The 15791-nt window shown below is 58.5% G+C and overlaps 2 protein-coding genes across 2 annotated transcripts; one reads left to right on the top strand and one right to left on the bottom strand.

The window, feature by feature from the left end:
- Positions 1–1321: 1321 nt before the first annotated feature.
- GAS8 (growth arrest-specific 8) lies at positions 1322–12575 on the top strand. The gene is made up of 9 exons (XM_012657185.1): positions 1322–1516; positions 2052–2258; positions 4070–4124; positions 4802–5007; positions 5588–5755; positions 6116–6202; positions 8612–8821; positions 11661–11726; positions 12294–12575. The coding sequence occupies exons 1-9, from the start codon at positions 1478–1480 to the stop codon at positions 12441–12443; spliced, it is 1188 nt and encodes a 395-aa protein (XP_012512639.1). The 5' UTR covers positions 1322–1477; the 3' UTR covers positions 12444–12575.
- A 153-nt stretch (positions 12576–12728) lies between these two features.
- Positions 12729–15756, bottom strand: LOC105820649 (5-hydroxyisourate hydrolase-like). Its single transcript, XM_012657186.1, has 4 exons — positions 15681–15756; positions 15108–15247; positions 13601–13736; positions 12729–13010 (listed from the first exon to the last, which is right to left on the bottom strand). Exons 1-4 carry the CDS (start codon positions 15738–15740, stop codon positions 12921–12923), a joined length of 426 nt encoding a protein of 141 aa, XP_012512640.1. The 5' UTR covers positions 15741–15756; the 3' UTR covers positions 12729–12920.
- Positions 15757–15791: the final 35 nt, after the last annotated feature.

Here is a 15791-nt window from a genome sequence, read left to right as displayed (position 1 = left end):
CTGATTTTTCGAAAGAAGATAGAAATCTGGATATTTATAGGAAAGCTAAATATTGAGTGATGGCAAAATCTAACACCACGTGAGCAAACAGAGCAGGTAGGAACCTGGTTCAGACTGTTCGAGTGATGCTGAAGGTCTCTGACGTGAAGACATTTGTCACTTTGCTGAGGCACTTGTCAAATTCTGGGATGCTGCGCTGCCCCCATGGGGATGAAAACCCCTGCCCAGCAGTCCCTCCTCAGAGCCCCTTCCTGCTCCTCTTGGGTGGACTGGTGTCTCGTCTCCCTCTTGAAGTGAGAAATGTGGTTTCCCTGTGGAGACTGTGGCTTTGAGAGAGAAAAGACTCTGCAGTAAGTGGCCTGGGGCTGTGCCCAAAAGATAACTGATTCTTCAGGGAAATGAGATCCCAAGAAAGGTAGAAGCCTGTCCTACTTTTTTTTTTTCTTTTTAACCTATTTGCAGATTTGCAGTTGGCTCTGGACCAAATCCTCTTCAGGGATAGGAATCTACTGGTTTTGTATATTTTTTGTTTAACATTGTATCCATAAAGGTGAACTTTTTTTCATTTAAGGTTATTTTGTGAACATGTTTGCATGCTGTTATATCAATTTCATATCTATTTTTTGGGCTATATAGTATTTCTTCTAATTGATATACTCTGATTTTTCAACCACTTCCCTATTTAAAATTGTCTTAGATCATTTCCTTTTTTTTTTTTTGGAGATAGAATCTCGCTCTGTTGTTCCAGCTGGAGTACAGTGGTGTGATCATAGCTCACTGCAACCTTCAACTCCTGGGCGCAATCCTCCTGCCTCAGCCTCCCAAGTAGCTGGGACTACAGGCTTGCACCACCATGCCCAGCTAGTTTTTTCTATTTTTAGTAGAGGTGGGGTCTCCCTCTTGCTCAGACTGATCTCGAGCTCCTGATCTCAAGTGATCCTCCCACCTCAGCCTCCCAGAATGCTGGGATTACAGGCTTGATTATACACCTGGCCTTAGATCATTTCCTTTAATTTTTTTTTTGTTGTTGTTGTTGTAATAATGATGTGACTAATATCTGAGCAAAAACCTCTTATGTTTCTTTTGAGAAATTTCTTTAGTATAAATTCCCAGGAATGGATGAAAGGATATAATTCTTTTATGATTATTGGCCAAATTGAAGGGAATGCTGCCATTTGTCAGGTATATCCTTGGAGCCTTCCTAACTTTTTACTTTTAGCTCTTTTTCTTTTCCTTTCTTGCCTTTCGGTGTCCACATACGCCTTGCTGTGGGTGGGCTCCTGCTCGGAGCCTCACCTGACGTGTCGCGCCTGGCCAGGTGGAGGAACATGTCAGCCGCATCCGGGAGGAGCTGGACCGTGAGCGGGAGGAGCGCAACTACTTCCAGCTGGAGCGGGACAAGATTCATACCTTCTGGGAGATCACTCGGAGGCAGCTGGAGGAGAAGAAGGCCGAGCTGCGGAACAAAGACCGGGAGATGGAGGAGGCTGAGGAGAGGCACCAGGTGGAGATCAAGGTGAGTGGGGCTGGCCACCTGTGTCCACTGGGTCAGCAGCAGCAGCAAAGGAGCTGGACCGCATAGCAGGGCGGGGACAGGACGGTTTCACTCCTTGCTTTGGGGGTCACGCCCTTCATGTCCTTTACACTAGCAACTTGAAGGTGTTTTTCATAAAATGCCAAGAGAGAGACACTTCATCCCTGCGGTGGCAGGAGAGACCCTGCAGGTCCTGAGTGTTTGAAATGCAGCCTCTGCAGTGTGCAAGGAGCACAGGCTCTGGGGGCAGGCGGGCCCCTTTGCAACCTCGCTCTGCACTTAACATCCCAGGTGAGCTGGGATGTGCCTCAGCTCCCTGCCTTGATGTCCTGCTCTGTGTCTCGGGTGAGCAGGTGTGAGCAGCTGAGCAGATACATGGTGGGCAGGTGTGAGCAGGTGTATGGTGAGGTATATGGCAGGTGTGAGCAGGTGTGTGCAGGTGAGCAGGTGTGAGCAGGTGTGTGCAGGTGAGCAGGTGTGAGCAGGTGGGTGCAGGTGAGCTTTCCCTACCCTGCAGGTGTACAAGCAGAAGGTGAAGCACCTGCTGTATGAGCACCAGAACAACCTGACAGAGATGAAGGCCGAGGGCACCGTGGTCATGAAGCTGGCACAGAAGGAGCACCGCGCGCAGGAGAGCGCGCTGCGCAAGGACACGCGGGCGCTGAAGGTGGAGCTGAAGGAGCAGGAGCTGGCCAACGAGGTGGTGGTGAAGAACCTGCGGCTGGTAGGTGTGAGGGCAGGCGCCAGGGTCGGCTGGCTGTGAGGACGCCTGTGGCTCAGAGCCTAGTGCTGCCTTAACTTGTTTTTATTTTCTTTTTTGAGACAGTCTCGCGGTCTCACCCAGGCAGGAGTGCAGTGGCCTCATCGTAGCTCACTGCAGCCTCCACCTCCTGGGCTCAAGCGAGCCTCTTGTCTCAGCCTCCAGAGTAGCTGGGACTTCAGGTGTGAACCACCACTTCTGGCTAATTTTTTCTATTTTTAGTAAAGATGGGGGTCTCGCTCTTGCTCACTGCCTGAACTTCTGATTGTTCAACAGCAACTGGGAATTCATATTTTTGAGTAAAAACTCCTGTATTTTACAATTTGTTAAAATATTTTTTGAAAATGCATCCAAACAAACCCCATTCTGAGGTCAAGTGCGGAATTCTGTCTTGACCTGAGCAGCAAATTGATTTCCCCAAAGGAAAATCCATCTCAGGATCTTTCTTCATGTGCCGTTGACACCTGACACCCACATACTTTTCCTAGGAGATAGTGTCAGATGCATTTAGAAGGACACAAAGCAACTGTGGCAGCCCTGAAGTCTGTTATGCAAGCTGGGCCCATGAGTGTCTGGTTGGGGGTTTCCAGGTAGAGACTGAAATTGACTTGCTGAGTGCTCACTAGGTGCCAGGCCCTGATCTGATCTCTGACACAGTGCCTGCCGGAGTGGGGTTGATGGTCTAAAAAGGACCACGGGTAATGTAGAAGATAAAACGAATGTGTCAGGTATGCACAGCATGTCTGGTGGGGAGGAGTGGGACAGGAAGAGCCCAGTGTGGAAAGGTTGGGCTGCCGGGAGTGGTGGAGGGTGCGGTTTTCTACAGGGGTTCTGGGAATGCCTCAGTGAGAAGGCAACATTTGGGCAAAAGTGAGAAGGAGGTATGTGACCCAGCTGGGAAGACCAGCCCAGGAGACGGGACGGGCGAGAGGCTGGAGGAGCAAGGAGTAAGAAGGCTGGGGGAGTCGTGTCAGAGCTTGGCCTCGAAAGCCCGGTGAGGACGGGGCTTTGGCCAGAGTCAGGGTGGCCTCTGAGAACTCGGGCAGAGGAAGGAAGTGTCAGACTTTAGTTTTCAAAGGTACTTTCTGGCTGCTGGGTTGGGCAGACAGAAGCAGCCTGGAAGCAGCCCAGCCTCAAGTGAATCTGGAAAAACCCAGTGACAGTGTGGACTCTGTAGCAAACCATGAGGGTGCTGAAGTCTCGGACCCTCCAGAGTTGTCCGATCTCTCTTGAGAAGCACAGAGTGACTGGTTTCGGGTGAATTCGGTGATAGGACGCTGGCTGCTTACCTGGGCCTGGGTATGGTATTGTTACGTGATCCGAGGTCTCCTTTGAGTAAAAGTGCTGCTCCAAAATAATTTCAAATTTTTATTCAAATTTTAACACATAATTGTTTATTAAAGTAATTTTAAGCAACAGTGAAGGGGTTAGGAGCTACATAAGGCACCCGCGGAGAGCCCACGGCTCTGTGTACAGGTGGCTGCAGCTCTCCAGCTGGGCCACGTTCAGTGCTCACAGTGTCTGCTGATGGTCTCTCAAGCTCAGAGGGGACTTTTGCTGAGGGACGTGGGTTAGGGAATGTAGAGGTTTCCAGAACCATGTGATTCTAAGCATGACCCGTAAACTTGGAGGTGAGGGGAACCCAGCACTGGCGGTAGCAACTCAGGCTTCGTTGGGCTGGGTTTTCATAGCAGTGAGGAACAGCGTCAGCCCCGGGAAGTGGGCTTCTCCATGTCCGGCTGTCCAGTAACAGCTGCCTGCTTTCGCCTTCACAGAAGCACGGCGAGGAGATCACCAAGATGCGGAACGACTTTGAGAGGCAAGTGCGAGGTGAGTTGTTCACATGCACATCAAGGAGGAGGCGCTGGAGACCCCCTCCCACCAGAACGTGATTCACCTCCAGAGCTTGTTAATTCAGGGCACAGACACTAGATTAAAGCAGCCCAAGCATCAAGGAGAAAGAATGTGGGAGTCTCCAATGCCAGTGGACCCACTCAGAATCCCAGAATGACTTATTCCGTGTGAGCTGGGGAGGCTGTGATTGCCACACACTTTCCCACTCCTGGCTAAAATCAGTAGTTAACAGCAGGTGGCAGTTATTCGGGGGCAGCATTCCTAGAATAGTCTTCTCCCTGTCTCCTGGCCTGAGAAGGCTCCACTTGCAGAAGTCGGTCTGGCTCACTGCTAAAGCCCTGGAGTCTGTGACTGGGTGGCCACACAGCCCGGGGCTGGTGTGTCGCTGACCTTCAGCTGTTGGGAGCCCCGTGCAGGGACTGATCAGCGGTGCCTGTCACTAGCGGAGGCAGGCTGTGTGTGCTGGACATGTCGTCTGGGCACAGAGAGAACTCCACCTACACCTGTCCTGTTCTCTGGTAGAGCTCGTTTGCACAACCTTTGTTCTGACCTGACGTGTGTTCTTGGGCCCTGCTTACAGGTCCTGTCTGTTGTGGCCACAGGGGCACCTGTTCCTCCTCTGCTAAGCTGCTGTGTTTGCTGCTGCCTTTTAGAAATCGAGGCCAAGTATGACAAGAAGATGAAGATGCTCAGGGACGAGCTCGACCTGCGGAGGAAGACCGAGATCCACGAGGTGGAGGAGAGGAAGAACGGCCAGATCAACATGCTGATGCGGCGGCACGAGGAGGCCTTCACCGACATCAAGAACTACTACAACGACATCACCCTCAACAACCTGGCCCTCATCAACTCCCTCAAGGTGCCGCACGCGGGGCGGGCTGGGGAGACACGCGCTGCCTGTCCCACGACGTGGGGTCGCAGAGCCCAGGGGATCTGGACGCCAGTTCTCATCCCTGTCACACCCAGCACCCCCACCTGACAGTGTCGCTCTGTTGTCCTGCGTTGAAACGTGTGCATAATGTAACCTGTCTACACCTGTAACTGAAAACGATCACGGTATCTCCCTACCTGTAGTGCTGAGGGGGAAGTAGTGAAGCTCGTTGTGACGTGTGAATACAGTGCAGGTAGAATTGCAGGAAGGGCCGTGATGTGGCCGCAGGGCAGCTGGACTGCACGGCTCTCACTGCAAGATGGTGGCAGTAAGAGGGTTTTCCACAGTGGGGCAGCCCTTGGTAGAATCCTGAACTAAGTGTCGTTTCTCAGTGCATGGAAGCCGCATCCCCAGAAAGTTCAGTGCGTAGAACAGGCCTAGGTCCTCCATGTGTGTGCGTGCGGCTGGCAGGACTTGTCTGCGGGCAGGAGTGCACCCAGCCCTCGCCTCGCAGCCTGCGGCCCCCTTGGTTCTGCCCACCAAGCCCCTCCTGTGCCTGTGCCTGCAGGAGCAGATGGAGGACATGCGGAGGAAGGAAGACCGCCTGGAGCGGGAGATGGCAGAGGTGTCCATGCAGAACAAGCGCCTGGCGGACCCTCTCCAGAAGGCTCGGGACGAGATGAGTGAGATGCAGAAGCAGCTCGGGAACTACGAGAGGGACAAGCAGACGCTGGTCGTGAGTTTCCTGTGGACCCGCCTCCCTCCCTGGCGCGTGCTCACTGGGCTCAGGACAGCGGGAACGTCGGCACGTGAGGCCCTGGGCAGGGCTCAGCCCTCAGGGCAGGCAGGGAGAGTCTGAAATCTCTGTCTTTGACTGCTGTCCTCCTGGGGAACGTGCAGTTGGCGGGTGTGTTGCAGACGGGGCCCTGACCTTCCGCTGAGTCCCACGGACCTGCCTTGGTGGGGCCCAGCTGCTGTGTCCGCGAGCCAAGTCTTCTGGGCGATTATTTCTGGCCTTGCTGCCCCCAGGAGCCTTTGTGCCCGGGATGCCGTGAGTCCTGAGTGCTTTCTACCCCCCTCCCCACGCTCTCCCCAGTGCACAAAAGCACGGTTGAAAGTCACCGAGAAGGAGCTCAAAGACCTGCAGTGGGAGCACGAGGTGCTGGAGCAGCGGTTCCTCAGGGTGAGCAGGCGGGACCCCGCCGCCGGGGAGGGGGCTCTCCTTGCGGCTGGGGCCCCGTAACCAGCACTAGCAGGTGTGGATACCTCGGCCAGGCTTTGTATTGAGAAGCTGGAGTTCCTATTTCCTGCTCCTCATTCCACGTCGCATTTGTGAGGCAAACACCTGTGGCCCGTTCTATGGCGAGCTTGCTGGTGGCAGCAGATCACACACCCTTTTGTCTCCTGAGAAACTCACCTCTGAAAACATGGGGAGGAGGCCTAGCCCCTTTCATTTATGTGTGCGTTTCTGAGCATGCACATATTACACTCCCATGGTGAACGAGTCACGGAAGCCTCGAGCGTGTAAGTATTATAAAAGGGAGCATCTCCCTGCCGCCCAGCGCTGGTTCTCACAGGGGTGACAGTTTCGCGAGCCTCCTTCCAGATTTCTTCCTGCACGCTCCAGAGTGGATGTGGCTTTGTGCTCTGCAGAAATGGGATCCTGCCTTAGGCACAACCTGCTTTTTAATCTCACAGTGTATCGGGCTGCACGTAGAAGTGGGCTCACTCTTTTCAGCAGCCACGTGGCCACTCCGCTGTGTGAAGGATCGGTCACTGGCTTAGCTGGTTCTCCTTGCTGATCACGTTGTGTCCAGCCCTTTGCTGTTACAAGCATTGCTGCTTAGTCAGCCTTTTAAACTCATCTTCATGCAGCTGTGTGAGATCTCTTTTTTGGAAGTCAGTTCCTAGCAGTGGATTGTGGGTCCGAGGGGTCTGTGCTCAGGGTTCTGAGAGTCTGCCCAGAGGGTGTTGTGAGTTACGCTCCCGCCCGTGTCCAAAGGACCACTCGACTCCTTCCTTGCCTGCGCCGATCCGACAACTTCGAACCTTTGCTGGTGTGACCAGCTGGAAAACATCTCACTTAAGGTGCCTTTCCGAAATTCCTAGTGAGTGGTAGAGTTGCTTGGTCCTGTCTCTGTCCTCGAAGACACCCTCCCTGCCTCTCTGCATTTTCAAAGATGTGGCCAAGGGCTGACGGCTGCGCACGGGGCGCGTGGGGCTTTGTCTGTGGTGTGCTGGCCGCAGCATCTCGCCCGTGAGCTGCAGCTGTAGGTGCTGCTTTTCTTTTCTCACCTAGTTGCAGTTCATGAACACAGACCGCAGCAGTGGGATTGGCCCCGTCTCCCCCAGAGCAGGCTCCTCAGCAGTACCTATCGGCGTATCAGATCTGGACTCACTTTCGGGCCCTTAGAACCCTGCAGGCGTGGATCGCTGGGCTCTGCCAGCTGTCAGCTGTGTCCCTGCACAGACGACCGGGGGAAGGGCCAGCAGGGCAGCCAGGGAGACCCCGAGTCCTGTGGTGTTAGACGGGGACCCTCCTGTCCCTCCTGTTGGCTTTGAGGTGGGCGCCAGTGGGACGGGGAGAGCAGAGATGTGCCCGGTGAGGGCCTGTGTTCTTCGCCACTTTTTCCTTCCTTTGAATGTGGTTCCTGATATGTGCCAGAGTCGGTGTCAGCTTCTTAGAGATCTGAGAGCTCGAATTTCCCAGCAAAATACAGAGACCAAAGGCACTTACAATCCTTGTGTCTACGAACAGGGAATTGGACTTGAGCAAATCCACGGAGTTCTGTACAAGTTAGAAAGGGTACATGTATGTGATGCTTTGGAAGGTGCTCTGGGATACACCGTATCATAGGACGTGCTGTGAAAAAAGCCGCAGTGTTTTAGCATGATCTTAGTCTCTTCCAAACAGTAATAAATATTTTCACGTGTAGAGAACATTCTGGAAGGAGTCACACCAGTGTTCACTCACAGTGGTGACTTCTGGGAATTAGGGTTAAGGGGGTGTCCACTTTTTACCCTTCAGTAAAGTCTAGATTTTTACAGCGCACAGTTAGCAAGTAGAAGAGTTAGCGGCGACAGAGTAGGTTTTACCAGCCGGCAGGCAGTCGGCTCCAGGGCCACGCTCTAGACCTGCCATCTGTGGGGCAGGCACGCTGGCGGCTCGCGGGATTCCAGGGCCTGGGCTGGCTGAGGCAGTGGACCCTCCCAGGGCCCCCCCCTGCAGACGCTGCCTGCTGGCCGCACAGTGCCCTGCATCTCACGTGGGGCAGCCAGGCACAGGCTGAGTCCGCAGCCCTGACCCGGGGCAAGGCTGGCCCCAACCCAGCCGTGGAGCAGCTCTCACCAGGACACCTGTGGCTTCCCGAAGCACCTTCCCAGGAGGAGGGCTCACGCCGGTGTTTCCCTCCTGCCCCCTCCCTGTGTGGACGTCTGCACAGAGGGCAGGGGAGCAGGCAGTGTGGACGTGTGGACCCGCGTGGGCGTGGGCACTCGTGGCAGGTGGCCCTTCCATAGAAGCAGCATGTTCCAGGCAGGGCAGACATCCCAGGTGGGGGGGCCTCACCACCCACCCCAGCGCCCCCTGCAGGTGCAGCAGGAACGGGACGAGCTCTACCGGAAGTTCGCGTCGGCCATCCAGGAGGTGCAGCAGAAGACGGGCTTCAAGAACCTGGTGCTGGAGCGCAAGCTGCAGGCGCTCAGCGCGGCCGTGGAGAAGAAGGAGGTGCAGTTCAATGAGGTGCTGGCGGCTTCCAACCTGGACCCCTCAGCCCTGACGCTGGTGTCCCGCAAGCTCGAGGTAGGCCCGGTCGGGCTCCTGCCCCCAGGAGGTGGCCCCAGCCTGTGGCGGGACCCGTCAGCTCCGCACGTTTCTCCTCGGACTGGCACACAGACCCCTTGGCTAACCACGGGGGGCGCAGAGTCGGGGTGCCCCTCACTTGTCTGCACGGGCCGTTTCCTCTCTTCAGTATCTCTCCTGGGTCTTCCCTGGCTCCTCCGTAACCGCGTGGCACCTCGCGACCCCTCAGCCTCTGCGCCTCCCGTTCCCCAGCCTGGCTCATCTGAGCACATCAGGCGCGAGTCATCCAAGCGCAGCGTGAGGAGGGGCTTGCGAGTGGAAAAGCTGCTCTTGGAACCTCTGTGGGCCTGAGCTCAGCTGTTTGACGACTGACCCAGACCTGGGGCTGGGGGTCGGCCGCGTCTCCTGAGCTCCCAGCCTGGGGCACTGCCCCTGTCCTGGGACAGAGACGGCACTGGGAGGCCCCTGAGATGTGCTGGTTTAGGACAGACGGTTACGATAGGGACAGTGCAGGGCCGGGCGCGCCTGAGGGCCCTGACCGAGCGTTTGTGGGTGCTGGGGGTGCGAGGTCTGAGCAGAGCCCGGAACATTCCGTCTTCTTCCACCATCGCTTATGTTGGTGCTCTGTTGGGGAGTCCTGGAGTCGGGGACAGCAGCAAACAGAGCAGGTGAGGCCTCGGCTCGCACGGGCCAGCTGCGGAGACGGGCACGCGGTCAGCGAGAGCGTCAGGAGCCTGGAGCCTCTGACAGAACCTCGCCGGTGGCCTCTTCTGGGTGTCCAGCTTCTGGAGCTGGCCCTGTGCCTCCGCTCCCTGGACCTGGCTGGGGGGAGTCAGAGGAGGAACAGATGATGCAGGACTGGGGGGTCTTTGGCTGACACTGGAATCCCAGCCAGCTGGGGTGACTGGTAGCTGTCAGCCTGTGGCGCCATCGGACACGGACGGCACACGCCCTGGGCCCAGCTGCTACCCTGTGTTGGGACAGCTGCTCTTGAAGCCTCGACCAGCAGGCCAGTGCAGCGAGGTCGGCTCGTCCCAGACATGGAGCCTTCTGGGGCCACAGGACACCTGTCTCTGCTGCTTGTGCCAGACTCATCCTGCAGGGCAGCAGACATCTGGGCTATTGGCTTGAGGCTTCTACAACTGTCTCCAGAAGTTATTTTTTATCCTGAGAAGTAGCTCAGGCAGGATTTCTAAGGTGATTGGTCGGCACACAGTTCAGCAGAGCACAAACACCGTCTCCCGTCCCCGACTCGAGGCCCCGTGGATTGAGTGCTGTCGAGCCAGTTGCCTCATCTCTAAAATGCTCCCACTGGGCTCTCTCCTCTGCCCTCCCACCTGCCCACATGTCCACCTGTCTGAGGCCTGAGCAATGAGCCCTTGCTGAGCCGTCCTGTGGGTCCCCAGGTGTTGGGGGTGAAGGGCTGAAGCTGAAAGGCCAGTGAGCCGTGCCCGTGAGTTTAGGGCCAGCTGGGAACTGTGGCAGGTTCTGGGCAGGGAGGACTGGATCAGAGAGAGCGCGATCGTTCTGCCACAGATGGGGATGCAGGGCCGGAGGGGCAGGTGGGGGCTGGTGCAGGGTGGGAAAGAACAGAGGGTTCAAGAGCCCTCAGGAGGCCGAGTCAACAGGATTTGTCGCTGATTGAGGAGGGGATGGGAGGGGCTGAGATGACGACATGCCCCCGCTTCTGGCCAAGGGCACTGGGTGTCCACTCATAGGGGCACTCATGGGGGAGCAGCAGCAGCAGCAGCAGGTCCTGGCCCAGTGGGCAGCAACGCCCGTGGGACCCTGGGTTGCCTGGGATAGGCCGGCTCCTGGGGCCTGAAGTAGTGAAGCCGCCTGGGAGGGGCCTCGTCTGGGATGGAGGCTCATCCTTGTCTGGTCAACGCTGGGCCCTGTCCAGGGCAGGGCCAGTGCCCGTGAGCACAGGCAGCCGAGGGGCTGAGGTCGCTGCTGGACAGTGGAGGAGGGATGTTCCCACCTCTCCTGGGGAGGGCGAGCTGGCTCAGAGCAGACCAGGCCCCGGTGCTGCCAAGCGACCACTGTGAGGAGATAAAACGACGGTGGCCACGATGGTCGCTGCAGTGGGGCCGAGCCGCCAGGGTGCCACTGGCCCTCAGTGTGGGTCGTGGTTGTGGACGAGGGGCAGAGGCCTCTGCAGGGACTGTTCCCAGGCTGGGCGGGTGGGGCTTTGGGAGGCTTCTCTGCACTGTGGTCGGTTGCCAGCAGAGATGGCTCTAGTGCCAGGCCAGGCCCAGCAGTGCCCCTCAGACGGGAGCCTCAGAAGCCTCGCCCTGTGGCCAGACCCGTGCCCACATCTGGGTGGGGCCGACACTGCTGAAGTCTTAAAAGATACAGAATTGTTTTCTGCTAAAAGAAGATATGGGGCTGGGTGTGGTGGTCTGTAGTCCTCGCACTTTGGGAGGCTGAGGCAGGAGGATCATTTGAGGCCAGGAGTTAAAAGCTGCAGTGAGCTGTGATTTCACCACTGCACTCCCGCCTGGGCCACAGTGTAAGACCCTGTCTCTTAAAAAAATACACTTGCCTAGTTCAAGAAATTTAAATAATTGTGCATGTGCGTAGCTACCAGTCTCCACGGCGTGGTTAGCGCACTGCCTGCTCTCACCCATCTTCACTTCTCACGGGTCTCGGTGGTTTCTTTATGGAGATGCAGGTACTGCAGGGGCGTCCTCCTGTTTCTCCCTTTCTCCTTCACTGTCTTCTCTGGACCCTTGGAGACCTTTTCCTGCTGACTCGCCCGTGTGTGGATGTGCACGTGGTCCACGAGGACCCCTTAGAGCCCCCCGAGCACCACCCACTCCGTCCGCTCTCTCCCCAGGACGTTCTGGAGTCGAAGAACAGCACCATCAAGGACCTGCAGTACGAGCTGGCCCGGGTCTGCAAGGTACGGACGTGCCCCACCCTCCCTCGGGCTGAGTTGCCACCTCGAGGACCCCACGTGTCTCCACTTTATGCCTCGCTCTACAGGGCAGGTGTCACTGTCCTCTGGGGCACAGCGCTGCTGCCCAGGCCACATCCCTCCTGGGACGGATGGGGTGACCTGCGCCCCTCCCTAGGCAGCTCCCGACCCCGGGTGCAGATGCACAGTAGTTGGTGCTGTGCCCAGCAGGGCAGGGAGGGCGTGATGAGCCTGAATGAGAAACGCCCGGCCGGGAGCCAGAGCCTGCCCAGAGCACAGTTTTGCTCCGAGTCCCTACCCCGCCTCAGGCTCCCCACTTGTGAAAGAGGAATAGGGACAGCATCTCCCCGTGGTGGCCTGCCTGAGCCAACACTCGCAGAGGTGCTTGGCACGGGGTCTGCACGGCAAGCAGGTGACAGACGCTGGCGTCCTCCACGCCCCGCTGCCCACCGACCCCGTCCTGCCTGCCCCTCCGCGAGGCTGAACGCACGTGCCGCCACAGGGCCCGGCTCCGGTGCACCTTTCCTCCCTGATGCCACCCCGTCCCCACAGGCCCACAACGACCTGCTGCGCACGTACGAGGCGAAGCTTCTGGCCTTCGGGGTCCCCCTGGACAACGTGGGCTTCAAGCCCTTGGAGACAGCTGTGATCGGGCAGACGCTGGGCCAGGGCCCTGCGGGCCTCGTGGGCACCCCGACGTAGCCACCCTGCCGGGGCTGAGGCTGCAGAGCCAGCCTGGGACCACTCTCCGAATGAGACCCCCTTTCCCACAGCAAGGACAGCAGGTTTATGTTTTTTAGATTTTATCGTCAGCAAATGAAGGCTTTTCATGTTTCCTTGCTGTCCTCTTGCTGTGTCTGGAGGAGCATCCGCGGCACCTCCCCGCGGGCGTCCACCACAGCCAACAGCACCTTCTCGAGAGCCCCTCACTCACATTCTGCCCAACCGCGCATCCCTCTCGACCCGTGAACAGAGCAGCTTTGCAGGTGCCGGTGTGGACTTTATTGACACCCGAGTACAGCTGCCCACAGGGAAGTGCCGGGGGCCCAGAACCTTCCCCAGGAAGTGGGTGATGCTGCTGCTCCACAGTGAGCACAGAGCCCGCTCTGGTGAGGGCCGACGGGCAGCTCAGCCGCTGAGAGGGAGGAGCAGATGGCTTTCCTCGCGCCAGGCCAGGCTCTAGCTCCCTCGGTAGGTGGTGTAGGACCATGGGCTCAGCAGCAGAGGCACGTGCAACTTCTGGGTCTCATTTGTGATGGTGAAAACAACCTTAGAGACAGAGAGAAGCACCTGAGGGGTAAGGGGCCTGAGGTACATGAGCTGTCAGGCCTGAGCCCTCCTAGGGAAAATTCGCAGCCCAGGCTGTGGGGCTGCAGTCCAGGGAGGAGCAGAAGTCCCCCAGTGGAGAACTGGAAACTTCCTGAGGGCTGAGGGTGGGGGTGAATCCTCCCCACTGGAGGGACAGCCCCAGGGAGGCCAGAGCCCCTGGGCTGCCAGCATATCCACAACCCAGGTAGGTCCGATGCTTTGACGGCAGCTCCAGGTGAAGGGGGAGGCAGGTGAGGCCCAGTGAGCTGGAGTCTGGGCTCTGATGACGTCTGTCTACAAAGCGGGGATGAGTCACCCTCAGCCTGGCCTGGCCTCCCCACAAAGCCTGACCCAGGGGCAGCCCAGGGACTGGTGTGTCCTCGTAAACTACGATGATGCCTGGACACCTTTCTTCTGGAGCTCACCTACCTGCCACCGCCCCGGGAGAGGTGGGAGGGGCAGGACCAGTCTGCCCACTGCCTGGAGGAGGCCTGGCCAGCAGGACCTGGCCCGTGGGTCACAGTGAGTCTCTGCCCTGCCCATGGCCTCACCTCCACATACGGGTAGAAGCTCTCCTGTCCCCTCTTCCTCCAGTAGGCCTCTGTGTCGAAGGAGAGCTTGTAGGTGCCGGCCTTCATCTGGGCTCGGGTCAGGAGCCCGGGGCAGCGGCCATCCAGGTCTGTGCAGCTGGGACGAGGATGGGGCCGCAGAGATGGGGGTGAGGAGCCACCCTGACCCCAGCGCCCCAGACACCTCCCACAGCCCCACTCAGACTCGGGCGAGCAGGGGCACCGTGGGACCGTGTTCGAGGCCTGCGGTTCTGGAGCAGCCCTGGGCCCCGCTGCACTGTCTTTTTAGGAAATCACAACACAGAGAGGCAAAAGGGGAAAAATCTCCGTCTACCCCATGAGCAAGAACCACTTTATGGCTGGCATATATTTTTCTAGATTTTCTTCTATGCATATTTATTTACAAACTTTAAAACAAATCATAAAATGGATTATACTATTCAACTGTTCTGTAACTTGTGTTTTTCATTTAGTGCATTGTGTGTGGTTCTCTGGCTCAATAACTGTTCCAAACCCGCACCCACAGGGTGGCCCGTTTCCGCCTGCACGGAGGGAGCGATCCCTCGTCAGGGTTCCTCACAGTCACCCCAGAAAGACCTCCCGTTGTCCTGACCAGCTGCGATGAGAAAGCACAGCATGTGGGGCTGGGGTTGGGTCTACATGACCCTCCGCAGACTCCTGCCCAACACAGCACTTCCTGGCTGCTCAGATGGGACCCGGACACCTGGCTCCTCTGCTTTTGTGAAGGGCTGACGGAGCCACAGCCACACCCCCTGGCTGGAGGAGACCCCCAGATGGTGCGGCCCCCTTCAAGATGGAGGGTCTGGGAACCCCCACAGGGCCCATCCAAGGGCCACAATGCCCTGGCCTGGGCGACACCCTTCCCGCTGCACAGCCTGCGCCTGGGGCAGAGGGCAAGTGCCCACATCGGGCGAGGGTGAAGAGCACAGTGCTTGCCGGGTCTGGCTGGGAATCCCAGCTGTGACCTTGTCTCTTGCTGCCTGTCTTCCCATCCATGAAAGGGATGACTGCAGGGCCTGCCCACAGGTGTGTGGAGAATACAGCAAAGTGCTCAGCACGTGCCTGGCACAAGGTTACCTGCTAACTGGCTTCCACCGCAGGCCTTAACTCACCTAGCCCTAGGCATGGCCGTCAAGGAGAGGTAGAAACCTGCTCCCACCCCAAGCAGGCTGGGGGGTGTGCGGCTGGAGGAAGCCTGCGACACCTCCCGCTGTGCCAGGACTGCCCACGCTTGGTGGAACGGCTGCCCTCACCATCCCTGTGTGTTCACGTGAGGAATCGGGTTCAGAGTCAGCAGGGGGGTGCCGGGACGTGCGAACCCAGGCCGCGGGCCCCTGAGGCTGAGGGGACAGCGGGCAGCGGTCAGCCCGCCCTTTAGCCCTCAGAGCCTCGATCCTTGGCTGTCTGGGATCAGTCTCAGGATGGGACTCTGGAAGGTTCCCACCCTGCCCCAGGCCCTCCCTCCTACCTCGTCCCGAGCTCGGTCCACTGCTGGCCGTGGTCCTCGAGTCGGTGCAAACGCAGGCAGAGGCCCTGGGCCGGGAGCCCCGTGGCGGTGTCCAGGACGTGTGTGGTCAGCGAGCTGCCGGCTGCCTCCATGACACGGCCCTGGGCCACACAGACGGGCGGGGTGAGCTCCTGGGGCTGTGCCCACCCAGCCCAGCCTGACGTCCACACCAGCTGCGATGCGGGTAAACAGGGCAGAGTCCTCTCGTCCCAACCGCCCAGGGGCAGGCTGGGTCCCCGGCTGCTGGAACTGCCGAGTCAGCACGATGAGGCCACAAGCTCCTGAACAGCTGACCTGTGTCCCCTCCTTCTCTCCCGCTCGCCCACTGCTCCCCCCGCACTGGGGACGCCGACTGTCCCCGTCGCCCAGCCCCTCAGCTCCAGCCGCTTGGTGCTGGGGCAGGGTGCCCAGGTGTTCTCGCGGAACCCGGCTCTCCCCTGCTCAGCGCTGGTTCATGGGCCCCGGGAGCTCAGCGCCCCAGGCAGGCCGGGGACAGGAACTCTGCGGGCCCGTGCCTGTCCCCAAACCTCCGACCTCCGGGGGGCCCAGGTGTCGCCGGAGCGTCAGCAGCCGCGGGGCGGCCCGGGAGCTCATGGCCGGGGCCGCAGGACGCCCGCGGGGCGGGGCCGGGGGCGGGGCCGGGGC

Source organism: Propithecus coquereli, unplaced genomic scaffold (genome assembly GCF_000956105.1).
Source record: "Propithecus coquereli isolate 6110/MARCELLA unplaced genomic scaffold, Pcoq_1.0 Scaffold531, whole genome shotgun sequence".
NCBI lineage: Eukaryota > Metazoa > Chordata > Mammalia > Primates > Indriidae > Propithecus > Propithecus coquereli.
The sequence above is the reverse complement of the archived record's forward strand: the minus strand, read 5'-3'. Positions and strand labels throughout refer to the sequence as shown.

Bases quoted from the DNA above. Each gene is read 5' to 3' on its own strand.
- LOC105820649 (XM_012657186.1), bottom strand. From the start codon at position 15,740: ATGAGCTCCCGGGCCGCCCCGCGGCTGCTGACGCTCCGGCGACACCTG. The intron at 15,248-15,680 runs GTCGGAGGTTTG...TGTGTGGCCCAG, and splicing joins GACACCTGGGCCCCCCGGAG to GGCCGTGTCATGGAGGCAGC. The intron at 13,011-13,600 runs GTGAGGCCATGG...TCTGTCTCTAAG, and splicing joins GCTTCTACCCGTATGTGGAG to GTTGTTTTCACCATCACAAA.
- GAS8 (XM_012657185.1), top strand. From the start codon at position 1,478: ATGGAGGAGGCTGAGGAGAGGCACCAGGTGGAGATCAAG. The intron at 4,125-4,801 runs GTGAGTTGTTCA...GCTGCCTTTTAG, and splicing joins CTTTGAGAGGCAAGTGCGAG to AAATCGAGGCCAAGTATGAC. The intron at 11,727-12,293 runs GTACGGACGTGC...CCGTCCCCACAG, and splicing joins AGCTGGCCCGGGTCTGCAAG to GCCCACAACGACCTGCTGCG.